Source organism: Nilaparvata lugens, chromosome 6 (assembly GCF_014356525.2).
Source record: "Nilaparvata lugens isolate BPH chromosome 6, ASM1435652v1, whole genome shotgun sequence".
In the NCBI taxonomy this organism is placed as follows: domain Eukaryota; kingdom Metazoa; phylum Arthropoda; class Insecta; order Hemiptera; family Delphacidae; genus Nilaparvata; species Nilaparvata lugens.
The window spans coordinates 57,317,925-57,345,010 of NC_052509.1; the positions used below are offsets into that span (position 1 = coordinate 57,317,925).

Genomic DNA, 27,086 nt, shown 5'->3' on the forward strand with positions numbered 1-27,086 from the left:
TCATCAGTTGATTATCTTCTTCCAGCATTAACGTTTTATATACAGAGACCGGCATATTAAACTGACGATTTTGTAGTAATTGTTATGTTTGAACCACTGTCATTGAAAAGGCGATAATGTTGTACATCGACAGTAGCCAGTATGTCGTGGTCAAGTGAACATCAAGCGATTGTGATTGAAGCTTATTTTAAAAATAATGACTCGGTTATTTTAACACAGCGTTTATGTCGCAGACATTTAAATACAATTTAAATCGACATGCGCCTGTTTCCAGTGGGAATACGATCTTGTTGTGGGTAAAGAATTTCAGGAACACGTTGTCCGCTTTAAAAACGAAATCAACAGGACGAAACGAACGCCTGAAAAACGCCCGAGTAGCTGTTACACGGTCTCCACGACGTTCAGCAGCGAAACATCTATAACAGCTTATAGCTGTTGCGCTAGCCATTTCTTATCGAAGTGTATGACCGACCTTAAATTCGATTCGTATAAGATAATGTTAGTGCAACAACAGCTTAATGCAAATTATTGGGTACATTGCAGAGCTGCTTGCGAGTTCATTCTCGAAAATGTCCACCAGGATTCCGTTATTTTTTCAAGTGACGAGGAACATTTTCATTTTTCGGGATTTGTGAATAGACAAAATTATCGTTATTGAGCAGCCAATAATCCACAGAACTAAAGGAAGTCATTTAACGAGAAATTGAAGCAATTCCACAAGTAATGATTGAGCGAGCAATGACAGATTTCAGTATTAGGTTAAGTGAGTGCGTGAAAAGTAACGGAGATCATTTGGATGAAATAATCTACAAATAAAACAACTTTTTGAGTAATCTATGTAATTCACTATATATTTCAAAATTCGATCTTTAATTATTTGATATTTCATATGATTCAATTGTACGAGACACAATTTAGTTATCATCCCTAAAAAATCGTCAGGTTTTTATGCCGGCCTTTGTACTATTCATTGCTCACTTACAATGTCATTGTAGTTTTCAATACATTTTTTTATAAAGGCTATTCAAAATATTTTATTGCTATGGAGATATTCCATGGGTAGTACAATAGGAAAGCTCTGAATTTAAAAATTGACAACATCTAGTTTCATGTAATGATAAATGTATTATATGTTCTCTTTACAGATTATATAACACAGTAGACTATTGTTGCTGTTTTCATACTTGAATTGAAAGATCAAACAGTAGTTTTTATGAATGAGTTTCATTCAATTTATAGCATCATAAAAGGTATTACACATCACAATTGGATTAACTGGAATAAGTATGATAAATAATAATAGTCTATTCGATAAAAGCTAACAGAAATACGAAATTCACACAGATTTGTTAATAAATATTATTAAAGCTTTATCAAACAATCATTTGATGATTTCTTATTAGTAGGGGTATCAACAGGACCAGTTTTATTGCTATCCTTGGCTAAGACCTGCAAGAATGAACAAAATTGGTTGCAGAATGGCTAGTCAAAATCGGATGAAGCATTACAGTACTATATGGAAAAATTGCAAATTTTTCACAAAAATAGCATTTTCGCTTTTCTATCAACAATCAATGCAAGTTTAATGCAAAGTATAACACAACTCATACAATGCATGCTAAATAATAGGAATTTGAGTGGGAGAGAATGGAGGAAGTTGTTTCATTTCAAAAATTATAATAGCATTCCATGTCTGAGGAATAATTATTCTTCTTGACGGTTGAATAGAAAAAGGAAATAAAACTCTTGATATACGGTACGATACAGGAGGAACAGAGAGCGAAGAAGGTTGAAGATAATTGGATATAGGAGGTAGACATTAATAGAAAACTAACTCACTAGTCTTAAAAATTAATCAATATTCATTGTTCTTCATTTTTAAATGTAGTTAGCTTATACAATTGATAAGAATACTGCCATAGCCACCTCTAATACATGATTGTATTAGAGGTGGTACCTCTAAAGGTGCGTACAGATATACGCGCCGCGAACATGAGCAATTCACTTTTAATCAGCTGATGCCAAGCTTTTTATATCTGTATATTACCGTTTCTGTAAAAATACAGATATAGTCAGCTGATTAAAAGTGAATTGCTCATGTTCGCGGCGCGTATATCTGTATGCACCTTAATACATGATTGTATTAGAGGTGGCTATGATACTGCATGTGGATACTATCTCATGAACAATTTAGTGGATATATTAAATTTGATAAACTGAGTTCACAAAAATAATTGAAGAAAAAACATAGTCTTTTCATTATTGTGTATTCTTGGTAAAGATTTCTCATAGTCATGAAGAACATTATCAAAATAAACACAATCTATAAGCATAATATGCATTACTGTGTGCATTTCTATTTCATCATAACGTTATGTTTATTTATTATTCAGGAAATATAAATAATTTGAATTATTACATCATTTATTGACAAAAGTTACAAATGGAAATTTCATTTAACTTGAATTTAAACTGTATTTTATTTAATGAGGAGGAGATTTAGCTTTTGAAGTGGTTGATAACATTAATCATATCAGAGAGCAATAATTAGAAGGGCAAAATGATATTGATATTGCTGATATTGCTAGGCTACTTGAACACTGATAGACATAAAGATCCAAAGAAAGAAAGTTCACACATACAAAAACACTCCAATATAAAAACCATGCTTAGAGTAGGCCTATACAAAAAATAAAATTGGTTTGTTTCATACAGAGCCAACACAATTTAAAATTGTGACCATAAATTCACGAAAAATCCGTCATCATTTTTGTAAAACTCCACTGGAATACCAGCATTATCTAAGCAAATCTATCTCAAGTTGTAGGCCATATTCATGGAACTAAATATCATATTCTGAAATGTGGCCTGTAGAGAATTATTATAAATATCAAGAACTATCACATATCACTAAGAAACGTATCTATATTTCTAACCAAAGACCTTAAAGATGTCTATCTCTTTAAGGTCTTTGTTTCTAACTGTCTGTTGTTTAGTAATAATCTAGAAGTTTAAATTCAATAAAGCAGCACAGTAAATATCAAACTTACACCGCGGTATACTGGGAAAAAGTCATATGTTATTCTCCATATTTTAACCGCTACATCCAATATTATTTAGGAGAAATCAGTGTACATTTTCTTAAATCTTATTTTTATGATAAATCTTGAAATCTCTTCATAGTTTGTACTCGTTTATGAGAAGTATTGTCTATAGGGAAACACAGAATGAACTGAAACTCTCATTCATCATATCATCCTTCAATATTGACTTAATATTCTCATCACTTCATTTTCAGGAAGAACGTGTGTTGCTTCATCAAGTACTGGGAGATCGCACACGAATAAAAATATACAATAGCTTATGCTTGAGAATACTTGATCTACCTATGATAAATCATAAGATCAATACGAGTAAATATTTTTTGAAATCACAATAAATATATTAAAATCATTAATTGACGAATTTATAGTTTTGATGAACCTAATACGTTTTTGCTCATAAATCACGATGAGTAGAATCTCTTCCATTGATACATACGGTACATCAGCAATTAACATAGATATACATTTAAAGATAAATTAAATTATAATGTATAAAGATACATTATAATTAGCTATTAACATGAAATTCATTTCTTTATTGCATGTTATTAAAATTTCCTTTGCATTTATACAAGATCTCTCACCAATTCCATGTATAATATATTTCACGATTTTTAGGAATAAAAAAGAGTTACTTGGTCCAAAAAATAAATAGCCAGAAGCGATTATTTCAACGATATAATAGGCCTATAAATGCTGATATACATACTATTAACATAAAATTTATTTCTTTATTGCATGTTATTAAAATATACTTTGCATTTATACAAGATCACTCAACAATTCTATGTATAATATATTTCAAGATTTTTAGGAATAAAAAAGAGTTACTTGGTCCAAAAAATAAATAGCCAGAAGCGATTATTTCAACGATATAATAGGCCTATAATTATTGCTGATAAACACACTTGCTAACACTACACGACTAAAAAAATTCTACTTTCAAAAATGAAAACCGCAGATTATACCTCGAGAAATCAAGATGAGGAGCTCAAAACTCATAGAAATAAGCTCAGTCTAAAAAATAATTTGTCTAAGAAAATTATTGGTGATGATGTAGAATTAGTATGATAATGTTAGCATGCAGTATTATCATCTCACATGTCATGAGCGTCACATTCATGCAGTACATGCATTGGAAATATGAGAACATCAATATTACATAAACTTCAGAATTAACACACAATAAAGTTTGATTTAATAAATTTATATTCTGTAATTAATATTTGAGTTAAGTTATATCTCTTTAAGGAGATGTTATAGTTTGTAGCAATAAAGTTTCATGGATAGCATGCTCGAAAATAGAAGATAAGTATTTTGTTTTTGTTCTTTTTGAGTACATATCTATAAATTTTTCTCATAAAAATCAATACCTAGCCTATACAAAACGGGTTAAAATTTTATAAAATGGCTTGCTTTCACAAAAGCCTTACAAATTTCAATTTTGAGAGATTCTTCTTTTCAAAAACGCCTCCTCTGATTGGTTCTCGTGACATTCAATCATAATATTTATTGAATGATATCTAGGAATTAAATATCCAAACTATCATATCTGGTTGTTGTAGAGGAATTTCTAAACTGAATGAATCTTTAAAAAAGTAAGTATTCAATGTGAATGCTTTGCAAACTACAGCTTCACGGATTTACAGATCTACTTTTAAATAAAGAACAGTCTCACAACAGTGAAATCTAGTTTTCAAGCAATGTCAAGAATCCTATTATATTAAGCGAGTAATTTCTGTATATTTATATCTGCGGTTATTTATGTTCAACGGATCTCGACACGGCTCTAACAATTTTCACGAAATTTGAAACATAGTGGGTTTATGATATAAAAATTCGATTGCACTAGGTCTCATCCTTGGGAAAACTCGCTGAACGACATCAAAAGGATAATTCATCCTTGGCTGAAACAGCTGAGACTTTCTTCGTCTGTGGAGAGTAAAAAGTGAGCGAGTGATTCTGTGGAAAATCAAAATATCGCATCCCCGAAATTCATAAGCTGACGTATAGCCAGCTGTAAAATATAGACACGATCATTTTAGAGAATTGTGTTTTGTTTATCAATAAATAAAAATAACGAGCAAAGCTCGGTCCCCCGATATTTATTGATTGAATTTGAGAGTATTCATAAGTATAGTCTGTATAAAATAAGTTGAGACTTTGAGAGAATAATGTGTTGCCAAATTGGGCAACATTTCAATCTTTACATGCAAGCTCATATGACAGGATGTATTCAATTCGACAACACAGCCGATGTAGAGTTGTTAATCTGAATATATCCAATCATAATATGTGCTTGCATGAGAAGATTGAAATTTTGCACAACTTGGCAACATAGATATTCTATCCAAGTTTCAACTCATTTTATACAACTTATTTTATATATATTGTAGCACTGTCTACGAGTGGAGAAAATATTGATGTCATCATGTTTCCCATGAACCAGATAGAATATTTATCTCAATTAATTATTTGTTATATATTTTTTTCAAATATGTGCATCGAATAATAAGTGTTGGCTTTAAGCACATACCTGAGGCACCGCTGTTACTTGTTGTAGCCTTTCCTGTTCCTGTAGATGCCCGACCAACGCTGTGATATGATCCAGAAGTTCTTTATTATGCACCAGCAGCTGATGAGTTCTAGCCTAAAAATACAGCAAGTTTTATTAACTCCACAACAATGACCTATCAAGGTTCGCAATCATAAAATAATTCATAATATATCCCGAATAGAACAGAAATTATCATGATTGAGAGAGTGGAGTTTGAGTTTCATAATTTATTCATATCATATATGATTTCAAATTAATTCGATCCACAGAAGTTCCAAGAGATGCCACTACATAGAACTGGCCTACACAGAACTATAGACTGGTGACCAGCAAAGAAAAAAGTTTACGCTGTACTTTTTGTCTGAAAAACTTTTGAAAGCCTATTGCTGCAACTCTAACAATCGTGGTTACTAGCGCAATAACTTACAATTTCTATTAGCTCACTTTATTCAAGTCTATTTATTATTTCTTCATATTCTATATGTTCATTTGACTTGTTATTTGTAATTTTTTTCAAGGTTTTTGATAGTCATTTTAACTATCAGTTAACAGTGAAATTTGGAACATAAACGCTCTGTACCATGGGATATCTCCTTACGCTTTATTCTCTCTAACTCACTGCAGTATACTAGTAGTTCTGTGAACAGTAGACCTCGCGTTCAGTAAGTTACATTGAATGCATTAAAATAGAATGATAATACAACTGATAATAATTAAAAACTAGTGTATTTTTCATCATGTAGATGTGTTCTATAGGCTACAAGTCTCCTTACTTCTCCTAATTCCTTTGAAAAAGTCATTTTTTGTCTCTTCAACCATTTCTTCTGGAATGGAAATCACCTATCCAATGAATGAGCATATTATGCACATATACTAGTAGTTCTGTGAACAGTAGACCTTGCTCTCAGTAAGTTACATTGATCTGTTGTTATGTTTTCTTAAAAATTAATAAATTATTAATCAATTTAAAATGTCTAGAGAGAAAAAACTTAATAAACATAGAGCTTTCTGTCCTATCGTGTCGTCCCGGAATGTGAGTGTGAGCGCTGTTATCAGGTCTGGCTGCAACTGTGTACAACGTTGAAGGAAAAATACATTTTCAAGATTTTCGATGTTTTTGAACGGGTAGTATTATAGTCCATTCGACAGCTGATTTATGATGAATAATTCTAAAGTCTGATTTTCACGGTAATATTGGCGTTCAAACTCCTTTCCCTTCTGTATTATCCTTAAAATGCAAATTAAAAAAAAAAAACGTATGTATACGTCGACGCAAAATTCAAAAAGGAACATACCTGTCAAATTTCATGAAAATCTATTTCTACGTTTCGCTGTAAATGCGGAACATAAATATAAACATTTAAACATATAAACATAAAGAGAAATGCAAAACAGTCGACTTGAATCTCAGACCTCACTTCGTTCGGTCAAGTATTATATTTGAATGAAAAGTGAAGATGACCTGTGCTTCGAGCCGGGCCGCGGTCTCAGCTGCCAGCTGGTCCCTGAGTAGATGCACCTGAGCCACAGCTGCCGCCGTCTGCTGATTCTGCTGATCCAGCTGTTCCCTCAACAGCTGCAGCTCGTGATGTGCACTGAGCGGTGTGCCTGCGGTAGGCAACACACTCTCTGTCCCGCTCTTCAGCGGCTCACTCAGCGGTGACGTGTACGTTTCTCCACCACTCTACAACAATCAAACAGCATTGACTCAGTTATACATAAAACTACACACTCTTTATCAATTCTTATACATAAGTACATCATTAAAGTACATTCCAATACCAATTCAAAACACCACACAATGGAGAATTACATACTTGCGTACAGACTTGAGCGTCACGAACACTCGCATTTCTCTATGGATCAGCTGATTCAATTCTAATTATTTCTGTATCTGTACAGACAGGCATACTAACCATGCTAATGGAAAGTGAAATGAGCCAATATACAATGAAGCATTACATTTGCGAAAAATTTATTTGGAACTGGTTATTTGTTCACACCCAATTCTTTTCATTTCTCAAAATGAAAAGTTTTATTTGTACATCTTGAGACAAAAGAGAATGTTTTTCTACCTGGAGGAGATTAGTACTTAAGATCCGTTATGCAAAAAAAAATTCAGAAATGAACAGGCAACAAGGAAATAAGGAAAAGCTTCTCACAAACATTACTGTTATGCGATATAATGTATGGGTGGTTCGGAACCCACCTAAAGCTAAACACCCACTCATCTCTCAACATCATGCACAAGTCTGAAGCTTATGTTGGAGTCATACTCAGCAAAAATAAAGAGTTTATTCTACAATGCTTTCATGAACTAATCATTATTACAGATGAATTGTGTAAATGGAATCAGTCATGCAGGAGCTTAGATCCATGCATTACCACATGAGAACTGTTGTAACAGCCGGAAACTGTTATCATGAAGCGAAGTATAGGAACCTCTAATATAGGCCTACTGTATAATTATAGATACCTTTCTCTAGAAGCAAGTATATCGAAATGAACTATTTAATCTATTGTATTGCAATGCATTATAGCCTATACTTTCTTGAATAATGCGACATTAATGTACTGAATATTGTATTTACATTGTAGCCTACAGTACTAGTGTCTATTGTGTATAGTGTATAGCATAAATAATATTCACATTGTGAAGTAAATAATATAATTATGTGTTGTGTAGCTGTAATTATTTTTGTGACACTATTCAATGTACTTGTACAAGTTGATTCAATAATTTAATCCAGAGTGGGAATTAAGTAGTTGTGAGTATTTGACGGCTTCAAACCTTCTCATCCCAAGCGTTCATAGTTTGTGTGTTGTTTATGCTTGAACGTTTTACTTTTTATTGAGGATGATGCCCACATGAGCCGTTTGTTTGTGCATGGTTAATGGAAAGTGCGTTCTTGAATTGATGAGAGGATCAAACGTCCATGCCATCGGCGGGATTCGAGCCCACGAACCAGGTGGCGCTAGAGGTTTGAAGTTGTAACAATAATTGTACTGACCAGAGGTGATTTGCGCATATTTAGCGACGGCTGGGGCGGAGGTGGAATGATGTCCAGTCGGAGTGGCCTCTGCACAGCGGCCGGGGTGGTCGGCTCCGAGTGAGCGTCCAGGGTTGACAGCGAGTCTTGTCTGTCGTCTCCCACTTCCACTAGTCGATCTGTAACAAAACAAACATGTCAAAATGGATCTAAAACAACTTCAAAAAAGATCTACAATAGTGTCAAATGGCGTATAAAACAACACAATCATGTCAAAAGGAATCTACAATAATGTCAAATGAAATCTAAAGCTGGATTTGCACACAACAGTGAACAGTGAAAATACAATTCCCATTCATTCTAATGGGATCATCCATACTCAATCGGCCCGGTAGAGTGAGGATAGGTTCCTAAATGAAACAAAACTATGGCAAAAATACAAGCATACAGGACAAATGTTGTTTTTTACATTTTTAAGATAAGAACTGGATAGTTGAACTTGTTTTTTATATAGCATTTCTTATATTGATTAAATCTTTCAATTGATTATTGCTAAATTCTGTAATCCAACTCTCACCGCTACTTATAGTTAAGTTTGCTAACTCTTTCTTACTTTGAATCATCTTATCAATACGCTCTTCAAAAGTATACCTTCATGAAATCGTGGATTAGCCTTAAACATAGATCGTGCATATCACCCTAAATTAATATTATTCTCAACTGATTTGTAGAATCCACAAACACAGTTTTGTGAAAACCACCTGACTGAAACCACTACCTCCGTTAACGGAGGTAGTGCTGAAACCACTACCTCCGTTAACGGAGGTAGTGCTGAAACCCGCACATCTTCAGCAATACTGATGAATCTTCTGGTAGTAAAAAATTCATCATAGAAGACTGGTATCGTTTTTAAATATTAAGAGGTTTTTTGCTGCATTTTAATAGTTGACACAAAAACACAATCATGTTGTAAACTGAGGGGGTGTTTCTATTATTTTAAAATATTTGCTAAAATTATACTACTAAGCTAGATTTAGCATGCTACAGTATAAACGAGTTTACTGTAAAAAATGAATTTTAAGCTGTCACTATTTCTCTTCAGCTTCAAGTTAGTTTTTAGTTTTTGACTTTTTCATGTACATTTTCATGTATGTCTTGAGAAGAAATAATTGATTGATTGAAACTTATGTTTGAATCCTTGATTGGTTGGGAGCTTTTAGTGGATTCGTTCATCCATATGCACAGATTATCATCATTATCATCAATTGTCACCTATTCTAGTGATTTTTCAGGATATGTCATTTGTAGACGCAATTCTGAGACACATCTCTCATCTTGGATTTGACCATGACATTTGAACATGGTGAAGCCAGGTACGCTTTACGTGTGAGCTGGAATAAATTATCGATAGTAACAATCGCCATGGAAATCATAATATGTTCCAGTGTACTCCTTGTGAACTGTACCTGATTTGACCATGTTCAAATGTCTTGATCAAGCTTGGTGAAACCGGACATTAGGGAAGAGGGAATTTATGAATTATCTATTGCAGTTGAAATTTCATATTAACCTCCATAATTCTTGAACTGGTAGAGATTCACTTGTAACTTTTGAGCTATTATTTAGCTAAAAACAACATAACTTTCAAACAACCTTATCACAAAAGTACGTCCTGCCTGATTTATGATTGCTTTTGATGTTTTATGACAAGGAAAAACCTTCAGTTCACAAAAAACCCCATCCATCATTCCTATTATTATTTGTAGAACGCAAATATCATTAGTTCCAGAAGAGCATTGTTAACTTGAGAATTGCTTTGAACAAGAAAAAATGTGTTATTACGAGTGTGGGCGCATCGTTTGTTTAAGGAGATAAAGTGAAAAGGCAGCGCTATTTATATGGATTCAAGTCCCTCAACCAGGGACAAAATAAGCAGGAATCCGGGTTATATTATTTCTGGAACGAGAATAATATGCTTTGCCAGAACATATAGTAAGGTTCACGCTATAATGGCAATGGAGAATGATTGTAGAACAGCGTTGGCGATTCTCTGCCTTGCCTTCTATAGAGGAAACCGGTATATCTGATATAATATGAACTGTTCATTCTTGTTTAAGATAATCAACAAAACAGTATTTTATTCGTCTATAAAATATATTTTTCTATTATTAAATGATTGATTTCTATTATTCAGTTTGAACATTTTGTTAACTAATTATATTGACCACATTGTCAAAAAAATATATGGCAACGTTGCAGAGCTAGTAAAGGATAGCTCTACCTGCTTTGTCGAATGATAGACAAGGATAGGAACACAAATGTTATTCAAATACTACCATTATAACGTGGAGCTCACTATAGGAAGATGATACAAGGGTGATAAACAAGGATAGCAACACAAATGTTATTCAAATACTGCCATTATAACGTGGACTTCACTATAGCAGTTTTATGTGAAATCGACCAAACAGGAATCACACGAGTAATCCTGTCTAATGTTGCCCTTCGGCCCCGGCTTTTTAGCTTTAATTCACTCGGGTCAGCAAAAATTTCAATTACAAACATGCCCAAAAGAGAGAGAAAACACAGAACAACACTGCACTCTAGAATAGAATAGAATATTTTATTTATTCAACACAGCAAAACAAAAACATAATGCAGTTGAACATTGTCACTAAAATCTAACATTATTTATTTATCTATTGAGAATACATTACATGAAAAAATTACAACTCGAAGAGGTTTACAGCTAAACGCCAAACAAAACTTAATGAAGAAAACGAAAAATTTGATGAAAAAAAAGAACGGGGGAAAAATGAAAGGAAGAATATATTGAAGGTCTGCAATATACACATTATGAATCTACAAACTAATCAAATACTAAAATCGATATTAATACATATTATAAAATTTATGTGAATATATTTCTATAACAGTGAACCAGCGAAACTGTTTTTTTCCAATCAGGGAAAAATTCATTGTGGTGATTTCAGTTCAGTGTGCAACTCGGGCTATTCAAATGTAGGCTACTATAAGCTCCTATTTTTTGTAGATATGAACTCAGGCTATTCAAATGTATAATAAGCTTCTATTTTTTCGTAGATATATTATAGAATTAAAAATCAACTGAAGGAAAACAGAGAGCTGAAAACCTATCAGCAACCTGAGTGAGCAATTATTCAAGAAAGTATGATAAATTTGATCATAAAACTTCATAACATGGAAGAGTCTTTCAAGCTTTCAAGAGATGAGAGAGGAAGCCGAAGAAGAAACGTTCATCATTGGAGAATTTCATAGCAGATATCACTAGAAACTTTAATAGCTATTTATGTATTAAGAGGATAATGCGCGACTTTATCGCTCGCGCAAAACAGTTATCACGCGACGCGAAGCGGAGGGTGATATTATTATTATTATTATTATTATTATTGTCATTTGTTACGTGAAGCCACATATCTGAGCAGAGCTCAAGTGGCATGTAACATGTCATGAACATTTTTCTATGCAAAGTGTATGCATCTGCATAAACTCAAAGTATGAAGGCACCACAACATTCCTCCATTGTATAGGGACACGCTTCCACAAGTACATTAGTAATTGAAGACAAGAAAAGCCTATGACTACCACATAACCGTATTCTTTCAGGTAGACAATTGAAGAGCTTCAGTCCCGAATAATATGGTCCTTTTTCCAAAAGTGTCAGTCTGTGAGCGGGGTACTGATATACAGCTGAACTCTTTGCTCTTGTGCTATAGCCATGGCAAACTACATTTCCTTCAAATCTCTCTGAATTTCTGAAGACAAAATTTACAGTCTCAAGGAAGTGCAATGCTGGGACCGTGAGAAACCTGTATTTTCCAAAAATGGGCCTACATGAATTGGATGGCCGCAAGCCCTCCAAAACACGAACAGCTTTCTTTTGCATCTTAAATATTTTATATAAATTATTTTTACTATTCCCCCAAAGAAGATGCTGTAGCGTATTAGGGCTAAAAAATATCCATGATACACCTTCTGAGCTGTCTTTATAGTGGATGCAGTCCTCACAGTTCTCAGTGCAAAAAGTGCATGATAGAGCTGTTTTATAAGTTTTTCCAAGTGTTTATCCCATTTCATATTTTTTTGCAATTCCACTCCAAGAAAACTAGTCACTTCAACAGACAAGCACTCCCTCCCATTTGAAGCATTCAGGTTTAAAGGTTCAGCATGATGTCCCGTCACGGCAAACCTGATATAGTTGGATTTAGTCATATTCAACTTCAATGCATTATGACCAAACCAATTGTTGAGTTGATGCATAGCCGTTTCAGCCCTAATCATAACTTCGCTATCATCCTTCCCAGTAACCAGAACCGTTGTATCGTCAGCATATAAAATGAGCTTGCCATCTACATTATTTGGCAGGTCGTTTATAAATAAATTGAAAAGAGTCGGTCCAAGCACAGAGCCCTGTGGCACACCTTGCTTTACTCTTTCCCATGCTGAAAATACCAGTGAACTCCCATTACTCAATTTAACTGACTGATATCTATTTTCCAAATAGGACACGAAAAATTTCCCTGCACTACCAATAAATCCATAGAATCCAAGCTTATTCAACAACAGCTCATGGTCTACCATATCAAACGCCCTGGATAAATCGCAGAAAAGCCATAAAGCCTTCCGCGATCCATCCAGAGCATCCAACACATCTGATACAACTTCAAATATAGCAGACTTTGTTGACAATCCCCTCCTGAATCCAAATTGTTTGTTATGAAAAATGTTATTCTCATCTAAGTGAACCATCATCTGCTCAAACACAATCTTCTCAAATATCTTGGAGAATACAGTTAAGAGTGCAATTGGTCGATAATTTTTAAGATCCTTCCTATCTCCCTTCTTGTGAATTGGTTTGATCAGAGCATACTTTAATTTTTGGGGAAAGATTCCTTCCTGCAAACACCTATTAATAATAAATGTTAGAGGCTCCAAGATAATGTGACTAACCTTCTTTATCACTCGTGATGAAATCTCGTCCCACCCAGTTGAGCCAGAATTTCTCAAGCTATTTATGGCTTTCCTAACTACACTTATTGAGACACTTCTGAACTTGAAAGGAGGATACTGCCTATTTATTTGCTTGAGGTACTCTCTGCTCTCACATGTTCTAGCAGAGCCGGACATTTCAGCTGCACACTCAAATACACTTTCAATTGACAACCCTACAATATCCTCTCTAATCCTGTAATTCAGACCTTTTTTTAAAAGTATACAAGCTCCTCCTCTTCCCTTATTTTGCAAGATAATTTTGCAAGAGCGATAAAGAAGCATTACGCGCGAATTACATACAAAATTTTTTCTACAACCGCTCAAGCCTGTTAAATTACTTATATCGGCGGAGTTACAATTACCGACTTTTTGGGTTAAGATCTGACTTTTTGGCGAGCTGCTTACAATCAGCTGATTAGGGAGCGTAAAGAAACTCTTCTGCGCATGCGCGAATGATAAGCGAGCGTAAAGAAAATCTACTGCGCATGCGCGGATGGTTAGCGAGCGAAAAAGTAGATTCTCCTCAGAAATAAGCTGTTTTACGAGGAGAATTGAGTATGAAAATTCTTTTTTTACTCGCAGTTGTAGAAAAATAATATTATGGTCAAGTTATTTTGATGATTACATTACGGTCATTGACTTGAGAACAAATAATCTACCAATATCAAAAATATTCTGTAATTAGAAAATAGGATTTAAGTAGTCTATACTACAAGTCACATAATCATAATTCATTTAGGCTACACAATGAAATTCACATGTGGTATTATAACCAACTGACATTTTATAGATTTTAGTCTAATTTTATAGATGATCTATTATAATTATAGATGATTGGTATTACTGATTGTAGAGTGGCTTCATTCTCTTCTTCCTTATCCACCCTCCCTCCTCCTTTTCCTCCTTCTGCTCCTCCTTCTCCTCTTCTCCCTTCTCTTTTCCATCCTCTTCTTCATCTCCTCCCTCCCAAACTGCAGTATCTTGTTGAGTGGTTTCGTATTCCTCTTCCTCCTCCTCTTCCTCCACTAACTCTTCCCGCTCCTCCGCCCATTTATCCTCCTCCTCCTCTCCTACTCTATTTCTTTCAACCTCTCTTACTCCATTCAACTAAACATCTATGAATGCTACTTAAACTAGTACAGTACCAATACCAGCCTACTAGTACTTCACCGACTTTTCTTTTTAGGGCTATTAAAATTATTGAAACGCAATAAATTATAAAACACAATAGAAAGTAGTATATAGTATATAAGTAGTTTATAGTATAAAAATACTTGGACAATTTCCTGATATTCAGATTACCTCTGATTTGCTAGAGCTATGGCCTTCCTGTTTTGCTTTTGGAAGTGACTAATAAACAATTATTCTCATATTTATATTGTTTATTTTCTGTGTGGCGAAAAATAACGTTCTCACCATGGGCAAAAATGTTTTTCCGCCTCTCAATCTTTTCTAGTCCTCGGCCTACGGCCTCGGACTTGAAAACCGATTTCGAGCCGGAGAAGTCTCATTTTCGGCCCTAGGTGCGAAATATACTATTTCATACTTATCTGATATCGAAATTTAAACTAGTATACAGTAAAAGTATAGTATACGCTCCAGTATAGTTCTGTTGGAACACAATAAAAGCTATAAAAATGCCCTGTTATTCCATCACAACTAGTTTCAACTCTTCAAGAGTTCTTGAGTCACCAAATAAGTACCCTTTTATTTCATGAAGTCCTCTTCAACAACTCTTGAAGAGTTGGAATTAGTTGTGATGAGTCAACAGGGTATTTTTGTAACGTTTATGGTGTTCCAACATAACTCTACTGGTGCGTATACTATACTTTTACTGTATACTAGTTTAAATTACGATATCAGAGGAGTATAAACTGTACATTATGTTCTCCGTGTTCAAATAAGATAGACCCTGTTTATAAGGTTCATTTCCTCCGTACGTTCAAGTAGTTATTGCAATACAAGCAGCAGAAGGTGCCAAAAACCCTAGTGATGCTGAGGAAATAAAAGATATAGTTACTGCTAGATTTACAGACGAATAAGAGAGAGTTAAGTCTGGGAAATGGACAGAGCAATAAACATGAGACCAATCGAGAACAGGCTTTAAAAAGAGTAAGTAGAGAGTAAGAGAGACAAACTTAAGGGTAACGATGGCTTTGTTATAACACACAAATGTATTCCTGTCTCTATCCCCTTTTCAAGAGAGCTGGCGATATTCCAGAAAACGTCATAAAATCCCTGCTTCGCCCAGACAAATGACGTCAGTACATGTCACAAATGACCGTCTCAAGATTGAGGCTTTCAACTCTCGTCTAAAGGTAGGAGACGTCGCCAATACTAGAGTCTTCACTCTATCTCACTCACTCCCTCGGCTAAAGATGCTGCTAACAACATAATATCCTTGTTTCTCGGGAGTATTGGTTATAAAATGATATCTGAGCTTCCATACTACCCTCATTATAGCACATCTGAGAGAGATAGAGACGTTGGCATTGTTCAGACAAGATGTTAGAGATTTCGAATCGAATAGTTGCTTCACATTTTCTCGCAATATACTTGAATGGCATCTCCAGAAATATTTGATAACGAATAAGTTACAACAGACAATATTTAGAACGAAGAAGTTTCAGAAATTCATCGAATTCAAAATCTGCTGTATCTTCTCGCATTTTTATTTTAAAATATGATAAAGGAAATAATTGGCTTATACTCTAAAGGTGCATACAGATATACGCGCCGCGAACATGAGCCATTCACTTTTAATCAGCTGACTATATCTGTATTTTTACAGAAACGGTAAGATACAGTTATAAAAAGCTTGGCATCAGCTGATCAAAAGTGAATTGCTCATGTTCGCGGCGCGTATATATCTGTACGCACCTTTACAGGATAGGAAATTCACGAATGACGCATTATCACGTCTCAACTACAAAATTGAATAAATCGAATTTTCGCGAATAGATTCTCCATTTATCGGAATGGTTATAGGCCTATTTTCGATTCTACAAGATTTCATTACGTCAAGTTTTCAATTCGTCAATTCATCATGCTTCCAGTTTGTTATACTTTGAGAACTTTGCTTGAGGGTGGTCATAGATACGGTTCAACGGTTTTAATTTCTATCTTCTCTTTCTTCTTCTATTTCAAAATTGTCAAGATTTCATTAGGCTGAGTTTTCAGTTTGTCAAGTTTTCAATTATACCCTACTAATTGTGAATAAATCAATGAATGCATATCATATAAGAATGATATAGGTAGCCTACGGTGATATAACATTCAATTCAATGATATTAATTGTTCGATGCAATCAATTTTTTTTATTTAATTGTAATTTGACTGCAATCTCACACTTTGGTTAATGAACAGTTCAATTCTAGCTCAAATTAATACGTTAAAGTTGACATTAGAGGGGTATTCACTCCTTCACAGTCTAAGTGAGCAATGCCCATGCACTGTTTCTTCCAGTATCACTCTTACTATATTTAAAAGAGATCTGTAGGCTTCTTCCTTTTCAGTCTTCTCACTGTATTAGAGTTGTCAATGAGGTGTAGAGCTTGGATGTTCTGATGATTATGTAGTCTGTTCATGGTTTCTTGCAGCCTTTGTGATCATGACATCGACTTCTTCCATCTGCAGGTCCCTGTGGAGATCCGAGTTTCTGACAAAGTATGGAGCATTGACAGAACTCCTCAAAACCCTGTTCTCGAATTTCTGATGGTGTTGATGTTACTTTCTCTTGCACAGCTCCACAGCTGGATGCCATACAACCACACAGGCCAAAGAATTTGTCTATACAAATTTATTGTAGGTTGAAAATGTTGAATTTCTAAAAATTGATGCAATCAATGATTATATCGATAGATCACTGTTAACCTACTGGAAATGTTAACTGTTCTGAGTGTGAATGCATTATCTGATATATTTTGTTTGATGAGCTTCAGTCTTTACTTTTTAGTCTTTAAATATTTTTGTGTTGTTGTAAAGGTGATGATTCCAATATAGAATGAAAACGACTTCATCTTGTCAAAACCACTAATTTATACAATTCAAGATACTAGTTACGGTTGTTACACCATTATCAATCTGTATTAAACTGAAATCAGAAGAATCTCCAGACATTAAGTAGCAGAATATATTATAGGCCTTATAAATAAAAATAAAAATCATTGTACTAAGTTGCCCTTTTAACCTTCTAGTCGTGACCCCGGGTCCCAAGGACCCGGGCAATTTTTGTTTTAGTATAGTTTTGCTTCCGTTTGCTTTACTGTCAATTGTGACCCATGTAAATTCATGTCAGTAGACACTGTAACATCTTAAATCTGGGTAGATGAAAAGCCCTAACAGAAATAGTAATAGGTCTAAAAATAAAGTAATTGGCTAATATCGCCAAGCAGATAATAATCAAGATAAGATAGCATCAGCTTGTTCTGGCTAAATGGTACAAGAACTTAAAAAGGATTTGAAGAAAGTTTACTACTCATAAATATATTATTTATAAAATATTTGAAGATTGAGGTTAGATAGATGTATTCACAGATCGGTGACCTAGAGATCGATCAAACCGAAGAACGTAGAATCTGACCAAAACCCCTTGGCAGAACTTTATTGCAATCAGACGGTGTGCAATGTGAGAAAACACCCGTCCACGTGGCTAATTATTAGTTAGCATGGAATTAATATTAATATATATAATATTAACTAGCATGCAAAGAGCATAAATATAAAACCAAATAAAAATAATTTAATGTATTCAGGAAATAAGAGTTACCAGGCGCATGAATACCTAATAAAATTTGCATGCACCAATAGTAAAACGGCAGTTAATAGGCGGCAACTGTAGGCCAATTCAAAAATATTTATATATTTATATAATTGTAGTAGATTTTGTGTAAAAATTTGTGTAATCTATGTTATCAATATGGCTCGAATGCAAAGAAATTGTTAATCATATAATCTAAGCAATATTTTGGCATTTTTTGTAAGATCTATTTGAATTTAATGGCGGAAGATTGAGATATTTAAATTTTATGCTAATTTGAAAGTCGGAAAGAGAATCTATAAAACTTGAGAAGGAAGAACCAGCACTCGCCAGCCAGATGCCACCATAAGAGGACCCCAATATTTTAGAGCGAAGTACCTTATTAATAATTTTGTAAAAAGTTAGAGTTCAAGTAAATTATTAAATTTCTTAAAAGACTTCGTGATGCTATTGTGAAGCAGAAGTCATTTTTTATTTTTATTAAATTTATAACCCCTTGGAGGAGACGATTCCGGCTACCATATTCCCGGACCGCATGGAGTTGGATCGACATCGGCGGCTTACAAGAAGATTTTCGACACGTGAGTGATTAAATTTGAATTTAGTGATGGGCGCCCTAGTGCTTCGAAATAATCTGATGATCAAAGCTAGCTCGCCGAAAGGGTTATTATAAATTAAGAAATTATTAAGAGTAATACTTGCGCAAGTAAAAATTAGTATTAAAGGTATTTATTGAAAGAAAGATATATAGATCAATATTTTAGAAATTTCTATTTAATCAAAGAAGTACGAAATCTAGGCTATCAAACGTATGCATACAATATTTAATTTTTGCAATACAATTTGCGATAATTTATCATAGTTCTAATTCACTAGATGAATGGCTCTACCTATTCCGTCAGGTGCCGAATCTTGCACCCTGAGATAAAAATATATATTCGATATAAATAAATCTACTAAATACTAGAGATTTTAATATATAGATATATTTGGATTATTAGTGGCTAATTTATCAAGCTGATCTTAGAGCACATATTTATGATTGAATTATCCAAGCAGACAAGTATTAGCAAGTACATGTCACAGCTACATGCCAAAGAATGCATATGATTTCAAGATAAAGGCACATGGTAATGATTCGTGCCATAAATCTAGAATATAAAGTTAGCCTGTGATATTTTTATTGATTTCAAATATTGTTCTATTTTTATATTATATTTTTATCGCTCTATATATATTTTTTGCCTCGACTGATCTTTGCATTATTTATGTAATATATGTGTAAAATTTTCATGGTGTGTAATTCATTTTATATTCCTCATCTCTATAGTATAAGTATCATTTATATATATATATTTATTATTATTGAATTACAAGAGTTATTGGAGAAGCCCATATCTGGGCCTATCAAGATTTTTTAAGACTGAATACTATTAGAAAACCACGCCCTATTATATTAAATCTCATGCTTTACCGACTGATGCCAAGCAGGAGGCTAATCGTTATTTTATATAAAGAATAACGTGACAGAAAGACATGGCGCCCAACGTGGGGCTGATGATGAGAGCCAAGCTCATTGAATAATTACTTGAAATTAGGTCAATAACCATAGTGAAAATTATAGATAACTTATACGAGTTGTGAGGAAAACTGGCGAAGGAATATGTGTATTACTTTTTGGGGAAACAAGAGCTTTAAATAGAGAGAAATTATATGTTTTAAAGAAAATTTTATATTATTAGTACTGTGAAAAATTACATGTTTATAGAGAGAGATTATATTTTATAAGCCTAAACTGCTATTACTTTCTAGTCAAAAATATATTAGGTGTTTAAGCCGGTTGGAAAATAAGTCGCAGCCTGTAAACTAACCAAGAATAAATCAACAAAACATTGAGGGCGCTAGAGCATTGTAAAAAACTTAAGTATAAATACCTGGTTGTAAGAGTATCCAAACACTTTACACATCACTGTTCACTGTAAGTCCCGGTTGTGTCTCTTTTTTAAGCATTTTCGCTTATCATTTTTATCACTGTTTAATTAGCATTTATCACATTTGACATAATGAATCACACTCCCGCAAACTCTGAAGTTTCATATATGTACGGCGGTTGCACAGATCCCACTTTGTCGACTCCGAGCACATCAAACCCCACCACGGTAGATGCCAATACGCCACGAGAAAGGGAACCAGGAAGCGTCGGGTCGATAATTTTCGATCCACCAGGTCTGCAACCTCTATCCTCCACGCGAATCGACGCCGCTGACACACCATTGAATCAACGGATAGTAGAGATCAATTTTGAAGGGGGCGAGGAGCAGTCTGCAGAACCCGCATCGCCGGAGGCCGAGTCACACCTGGGCAAACAAAGTATATTTTCAATCACAGAATTAGATCCGCTTCAAAAGGTACTAATGGAACAAACTAGTAGCACTTTCAACATTATGTTACAAAAAACAATGGATAGTATGATGCAGGAGATTAAAAAAGAGATTGCTACAGTAAAGGAGGAAAATAAACAAACAGTGGAACAGGGTATGAAAGAGACCACAGGCGCTATAAAATCAGTAGAACAACGGTTGGATAATATTGAAACTAAAGTAGAGAGTCATAGGGAAGAGTTAAAAGCAATGATAACCCTGCAAAAAGAAAGTCAGATAAAGTTACGGCAGGATTATCGGAAAGGTTAGATACGGTTACATGTGAACTCAATGAAAGGATAGACAACTTAAATACACAAATCACTACACCTATCCAGGATATAACAAATAACATTAAGGCCGATTGCCACCAAGAAATCCACAAACAAATACCGTTGCCAATCAAAACTTAACAACTACAGTTGACAAAAATATTAGCAATATTAAAGAAATACAAAACAAACAGATTAATATGTCCACAAAAATGAACCAACTGCAAGGTAGCATCAATCAAAACACTGAAACCTGTAAAGCTTTAAATGGAACTCTACTAATTCAGAAATCCACTCTGACTCAACTAAATCAAGAAATAAACGCAAATAAAATTACACATAATAGTCAATGGCAGATCACACAGGAAAAAATAATAGCATTGGAAAATCATATTCAACAACAACCTCAAGGAATTCAAACAGACAACCTCAACGTACATAGTATATTACAAGGACTAGGAAAATTTGATAACACTGATCGCCATTTGCAACCTCAACCATTCATTGATCAGATAAAATTAGTACAAACTCTTGCACCTACCTCTTGGAATTTTTGGCGTCTCCGTTTGACTAATTTATTGATTGGCGAACCCCTGATGTTTTTTCGGAGTAGAGCCCATGAATTTACATCATTGGATGAGTTTGTCGCTGTCTTCCTGGAACAGTATTGGAGCAGAAGTAAACAGTTGGACGTGCTAGCGGACATCATATCATGCGATTTCAACCCTAACTTAGACGGTGCATGTACCACTTTCGTCACTGCCATACAGTTTAAAAATTCTCAACTGAGCGAGCCCATTAATGAATCGGCATTAGCAAGCATTATTTTAAAGAAGCTACCGTATCAAGTTAGAATGGCACTCGCCACACAACCCATTACTGATTGTAAGCAGCTGATTAATCATTTATATGGCATACAGTCTGTGATGGCCATATCAAACCACCGTTCAGACCAGAGATACGCACCAAATCAACATAACTCAAAATTTAATCAGTACACCAGCCAAGCCTATGAATCAGTACCATATGATTGCTCACGACCTACTCCTCAATTTGAACACCGAAATGATCATAAACACAATAATAATTGGAATAATAGAAGCTTTCAAAATTGTCAAACAAACCATTATCCACAGCAAACCTACAAAAGAAATTATTATTATGGCCGTGATCGATTAAACTCACATAATAATAATACACAAAACAGTTACAACAGAAATTATAAACCACCACCTCAACAAGTAAGTACAAACTATACACTAGCACATGCAATAGGTTTGAATCAACAAAAAACCCGGAACCCAACACCCAACGACCCGCCACCAGACATACAGAAAACTACAGCTAATAAACCAGGACTACATGATAACCCCGATACAACCCACACAAGCTCAGAAAAAATAGATAGAGAAAATAAAGATACTACAGCCTCATATACCACCTTTGTGAACGGTTTACCGAAAATATTAGAAAAACAGATGTTAATACAAGATAAATCACCACCAAAAACCGCCGCTCAACATGTAATTAAAACAGCCCGAAAACATCAACCCCTCTTGAGCCTTATATTCCCCGCCGACGATCCATCACCGCAGGAAGAGCAGCCCGCATATCCAGAGACCGCCACCATGTGTCTGCACGTCACACCCGCGCATCAAGAGTCCGCCACCGCACCCGCGCATCATTCGACCCCACCAAGGCACCCCAAGGAACCCAGGATAGAGGACCAAGAGGACGGACTACCGGATAAGAGGAGCGACCATCGCAAGGCCCGGAGACGAAGGCGCCCGAGGACACCCGACCGGCATCAGGACGAGGAGAACGGACTACATGACAAAAGGAACATGCATCGCAAGGCCCGGAGGCGGAAGAAACGGAGGAACCGCGCGCGCCGATGGAAGCCGCATGCACGGTTCAAGCGCCCGAAGAGGACACCGGACCGACACCGAGGAGGACAGGAGCGGACCGAAGGCATGCATCCGCGGCACATACGTTTTAAAGGCTATGATCAGCGATGTGACCGGAAAAATAGGCCAAAGGAATATGACAGAAACGGAACTGATAGAAATACTATTATGGATTTATGCCGGGAAAATAATGGAGTGGACTACTTATTGAGACTAATGAATAATGGAAGGTGGTTAAGAAGAGTGAAAGAAATAAGGAATAATGTCAATAAAATGGAAGTACCTGGCTATATGTTGAGAGATTATATTGTTAAAAAGTTGATAAATGTTTGGATATGGTGTGTAATGTTTGTAATAATGGCTGTGATATTAATAAAATACTGTGTTGTAGATATGAGGGAAAATATTGTATTGTTGGTATTGAAAGAATCTATTATTGATAATTGGAAATTTAATATTATAAAAATGTTTATTGTTGCAAGCCTAATGAGTTATAATGAGCCGAAATCAAGAGTATTAGATGAAAATAAAAGGAAGGATGAGTTAAGAGTACAGATTGATTGGAAAAAGAATGGATTGAGAGGAACTACAATTAATGAAGTTTGGAATTGTTTGAAAAAGTATACAAGATACCGGGGTTTTATATTCATGAAGAAAAATTATCAACTAGGACAGCCTCAAAAATCAACAGCAGATAACCAACCGGCCTACAGCAACATCTACAAACCGAATGCAAGAAGATGCAAGTAAACCACGGGATTTCTACATGCCATATCACAGAATTTGAAATAAATATGATAAGAAATCAATGAAAACATTATTATCAAACCGATTACTAACCTTCCTTAATAAATTTAATATTGGTATAGGACCTCGTGGCAACAATCCAATGTTTTAACTCCTTCCAGCCGTTAGAAGCCTGCAATAAGGAAAAGAACAATTTTTAAATATGTAATTAAATTATATACATCAGATAAAAAAGGACACAAGCGGGGATAATAAAATTAAAATTTGTTAATTACCTTTTTAAGAGAAAAAATGAGCAGTTAGGTTAATAGTTATGAAACTCGACAGCAATTCTGTAGAACCAGTGACCAGCTGGCCAAGCCACCCAAATCAAACGAATGTAATGTCTGTTGAACATATGTTTATAAAAAGAAATACTGTACCCAAAGAGTTATTTATTATGTTATTTATTATATTTATTAATGTCGATATATTTATTTATATGTTTTATATTTATTACTTTTAATTATGCCACGTTTGTTACCTGAAAAGACTTAAAGTGAATACCAGTTACCAAAACCAAAGAGCCATTAGCAAAGAAAGTATTGTACCTGATGTATAGAAAATTATTTATATTAAGACCTAAGAAATACTATAAGATAGAGCCCAGAAGTTTATGAATCGAAATTATTGTCTAAAAGGAATCATTTATGAGAATTATGAAATGTGTGTAGTTAAGTTGGCAGCCCTGCAAGCGGCGAATTCAAAATTACTGTGTTGTAAATGGTGTCAGGAGGAGTACGTTTAGAAGTTTATATTTATGATATTTTTATGTGTGTTGAGGAGGAGAATTTGTTATTGTTTTTGATAAAGGTATAAAGGAGATGCAGCAAATATGACTGCGAAATGTGATAGAAGTAGGAGAGTATAATTTATAAATAAAGTATAGTGTATATCAATGTATTTGAAGGGTGGGTTTTCATTAAAAACATTGTGATTCTCAAATATTTTGAATTCAAACCCAGGGGCGTGTGTAACATCTTAAATCTGGGTAGATGAAAAGCCCTAACAGAAATAGTAATAGGTCTAAAAATAAAGTAATTGGCTAATATCGCCAAGCAGATAATAATCAAGATAAGATAGCATCAACTTGTTCTGGCTAAATGGTACAAGAACTTAAAAAGGATTTGAAGAAAGTTTACTACTCATAATATATTATTTATAAAATATTTGAAGATTGAGGTTAGATAGATGTATTCACAGATCGGTGACCTAGAGATCGATCAAACCGAAGAACGTAGAATCTGACCAAAACCCCTTGGCAGAACTTTATTGCAATCAGACGGTGTGCAATGTGAAAAACACCCGTCCACGTGGCTAATTATTAGTTAGCATGGAATTAATATTAATATATATAATATTAACTAGCATGCAAAGAGCATAAATATAAAACCAAATAAAAATAATTTAATGTATTCAGGAAATAAGAGTTACCAGGCGCATGAATACCTAATAAAATTTGCATGCACCAATAGTAAAACGACAGTTAATAGGCGGCAACTGTAGGCCAATTCAAAAATATTTATATATATTTATATAATTGTAGTAGATTTTGTGTAAAAATTTGTGTAATCTATGTTATCAATATGGCTCGAATGCAAAGAAATTATTAATCATATAATCTAAGCAATATTTTAGCATTTTTTGTAAGATCTATTTGAATTTAATGGCGGAAGATTGAGATATTTAAATTTTATGCTAATTTGAAAGTCGGAAAGAGGATCTGTAAAACTTGAGAAGGAAGAACCAGCACTCGCCAGCCAGATGCCACCATAAGAGGATCCCCAATATTTTAGAGCGAAGTACCTTATTAATAATTTTTGTAAAAAGTTAGAGTTCAAGTAAATTATTAAATTTCTTAAAAGACTTCGTGATGCTATTGTGAAGCAGAAGTCATTTTTTATTTTTATTAAATTTATAACCCCTTGGAGGAGACGATTCCGGCTACCATATTCCCGGACCGCATGGAGTTGGATCGACATCGGCGGCTTACAAGAAGATTTTCGACACGTGAGTGATTAAATTTGAATTTAGTGATGGGCGCCCTAGTGCTTCGAAATAATCTGATGATCAAAGCTAGCTCGCCGAAAGGGTTATTATAAATTAAGAAATTATTAAGAGTAATACTTGCGCAAGTAAAAATTAGTATTAAAGGTATTTAATTGAAAGAAAGATATATAGATCAATATTTTAGAAATTTCTATTTAATCAAAGAAGTACGAAATCTAGGCTATCAAACGTATGCATACAATATTTAATTTTTGCAATACAATTTGCGATAATTTATCATAGTTCTAATTCACTAGATGAATGGCTCTACCTATTCCGTCAGGTGCCGAATCTTGCACCCTGAGATAAAAATATATATTCGATATAAATAAATCTACTAAATACTAGAGATTTTAATATATAGATATATTTGGATTATTAGTGGCTAATTTATCAAGCTGATCTTAGAGCACATATTTATGATTGAATTATCCAAGCAGACAAGTATTAGCAAGTACATGTCACAGCTACATGCCAAAGAATGCATATGATTTCAAGATAAAGGCACATGGTAATGATTCGTGCCATAAATCTAGAATATAAAGTTAGCCTGTGATATTTTTATTGATTTCAAATATTGTTCTATTTTTATATTATATTTTTATCGCTCTATATATATTTTTTGCCTCGACTGATCTTTGCATTATTTATGTAATATATGTGTAAAATTTTCATGGTGTGTAATTCATTTTATATTCCTCATCTCTATAGTATAAGTATCATTTATATATATATATTTATTATTATTGAATTACAAGAGTTATTGGAGAAGCCCATATCTGGGCCTATCAAGATTTTTTAAGACTGAATACTATTAGAAAACCACGCCCTATTATATTAAATCTCATGCTTTACCGACTGATGCCAAGCAGGAGGCTAATCGTTATTTTATATAAAGAATAACGTGACAACACTTAAACTTGATGTAGAGTATTTGTGCTCTGTGACTTGTTGTTTTCGTGAAATGACGTTTCTGGGTCCCAGGGACCCAAGGATCATGACTAAGGTAACTTTTTTCGTTTTTTTCAAATGCACATTTTTATGCAATAGTGATTGGATTCAAGCAGTCAATATGTTTATTTTGAGCAGAGACTTCGAAGAATGTACAAATTGACTTGTAGATCTCTATTCCAATGACATTAGTGATACTAGAAAAAATTCATAGTTCAAGATAATAATACTGACCCTGAGTGGGATGATAGTGGAACCAA

At 34.3% G+C, this 27,086-nt stretch overlaps 1 protein-coding gene across 6 annotated transcripts in view; it reads right to left on the bottom strand.

The window, feature by feature from the left end:
• LOC111058112 (carboxyl-terminal PDZ ligand of neuronal nitric oxide synthase protein) overlaps positions 1-27,086 on the bottom strand; it is a 291,989-nt gene that overhangs the window by 14,796 nt on the left and 250,107 nt on the right. For all 6 annotated transcript variants that reach the window (XM_039431321.1, XM_039431317.1, XM_039431314.1 and 3 more), the window contains 3 exons: positions 8,673-8,830; positions 7,124-7,345; positions 5,641-5,754 (listed from right to left, as the gene is read on the bottom strand). In XM_039431321.1, coding sequence (XP_039287255.1) covers positions 5,641-5,754; positions 7,124-7,345; positions 8,673-8,830 — 494 coding nt within the window. The remainder of the gene's footprint in view (positions 1-5,640; positions 5,755-7,123; positions 7,346-8,672; positions 8,831-27,086) is intronic.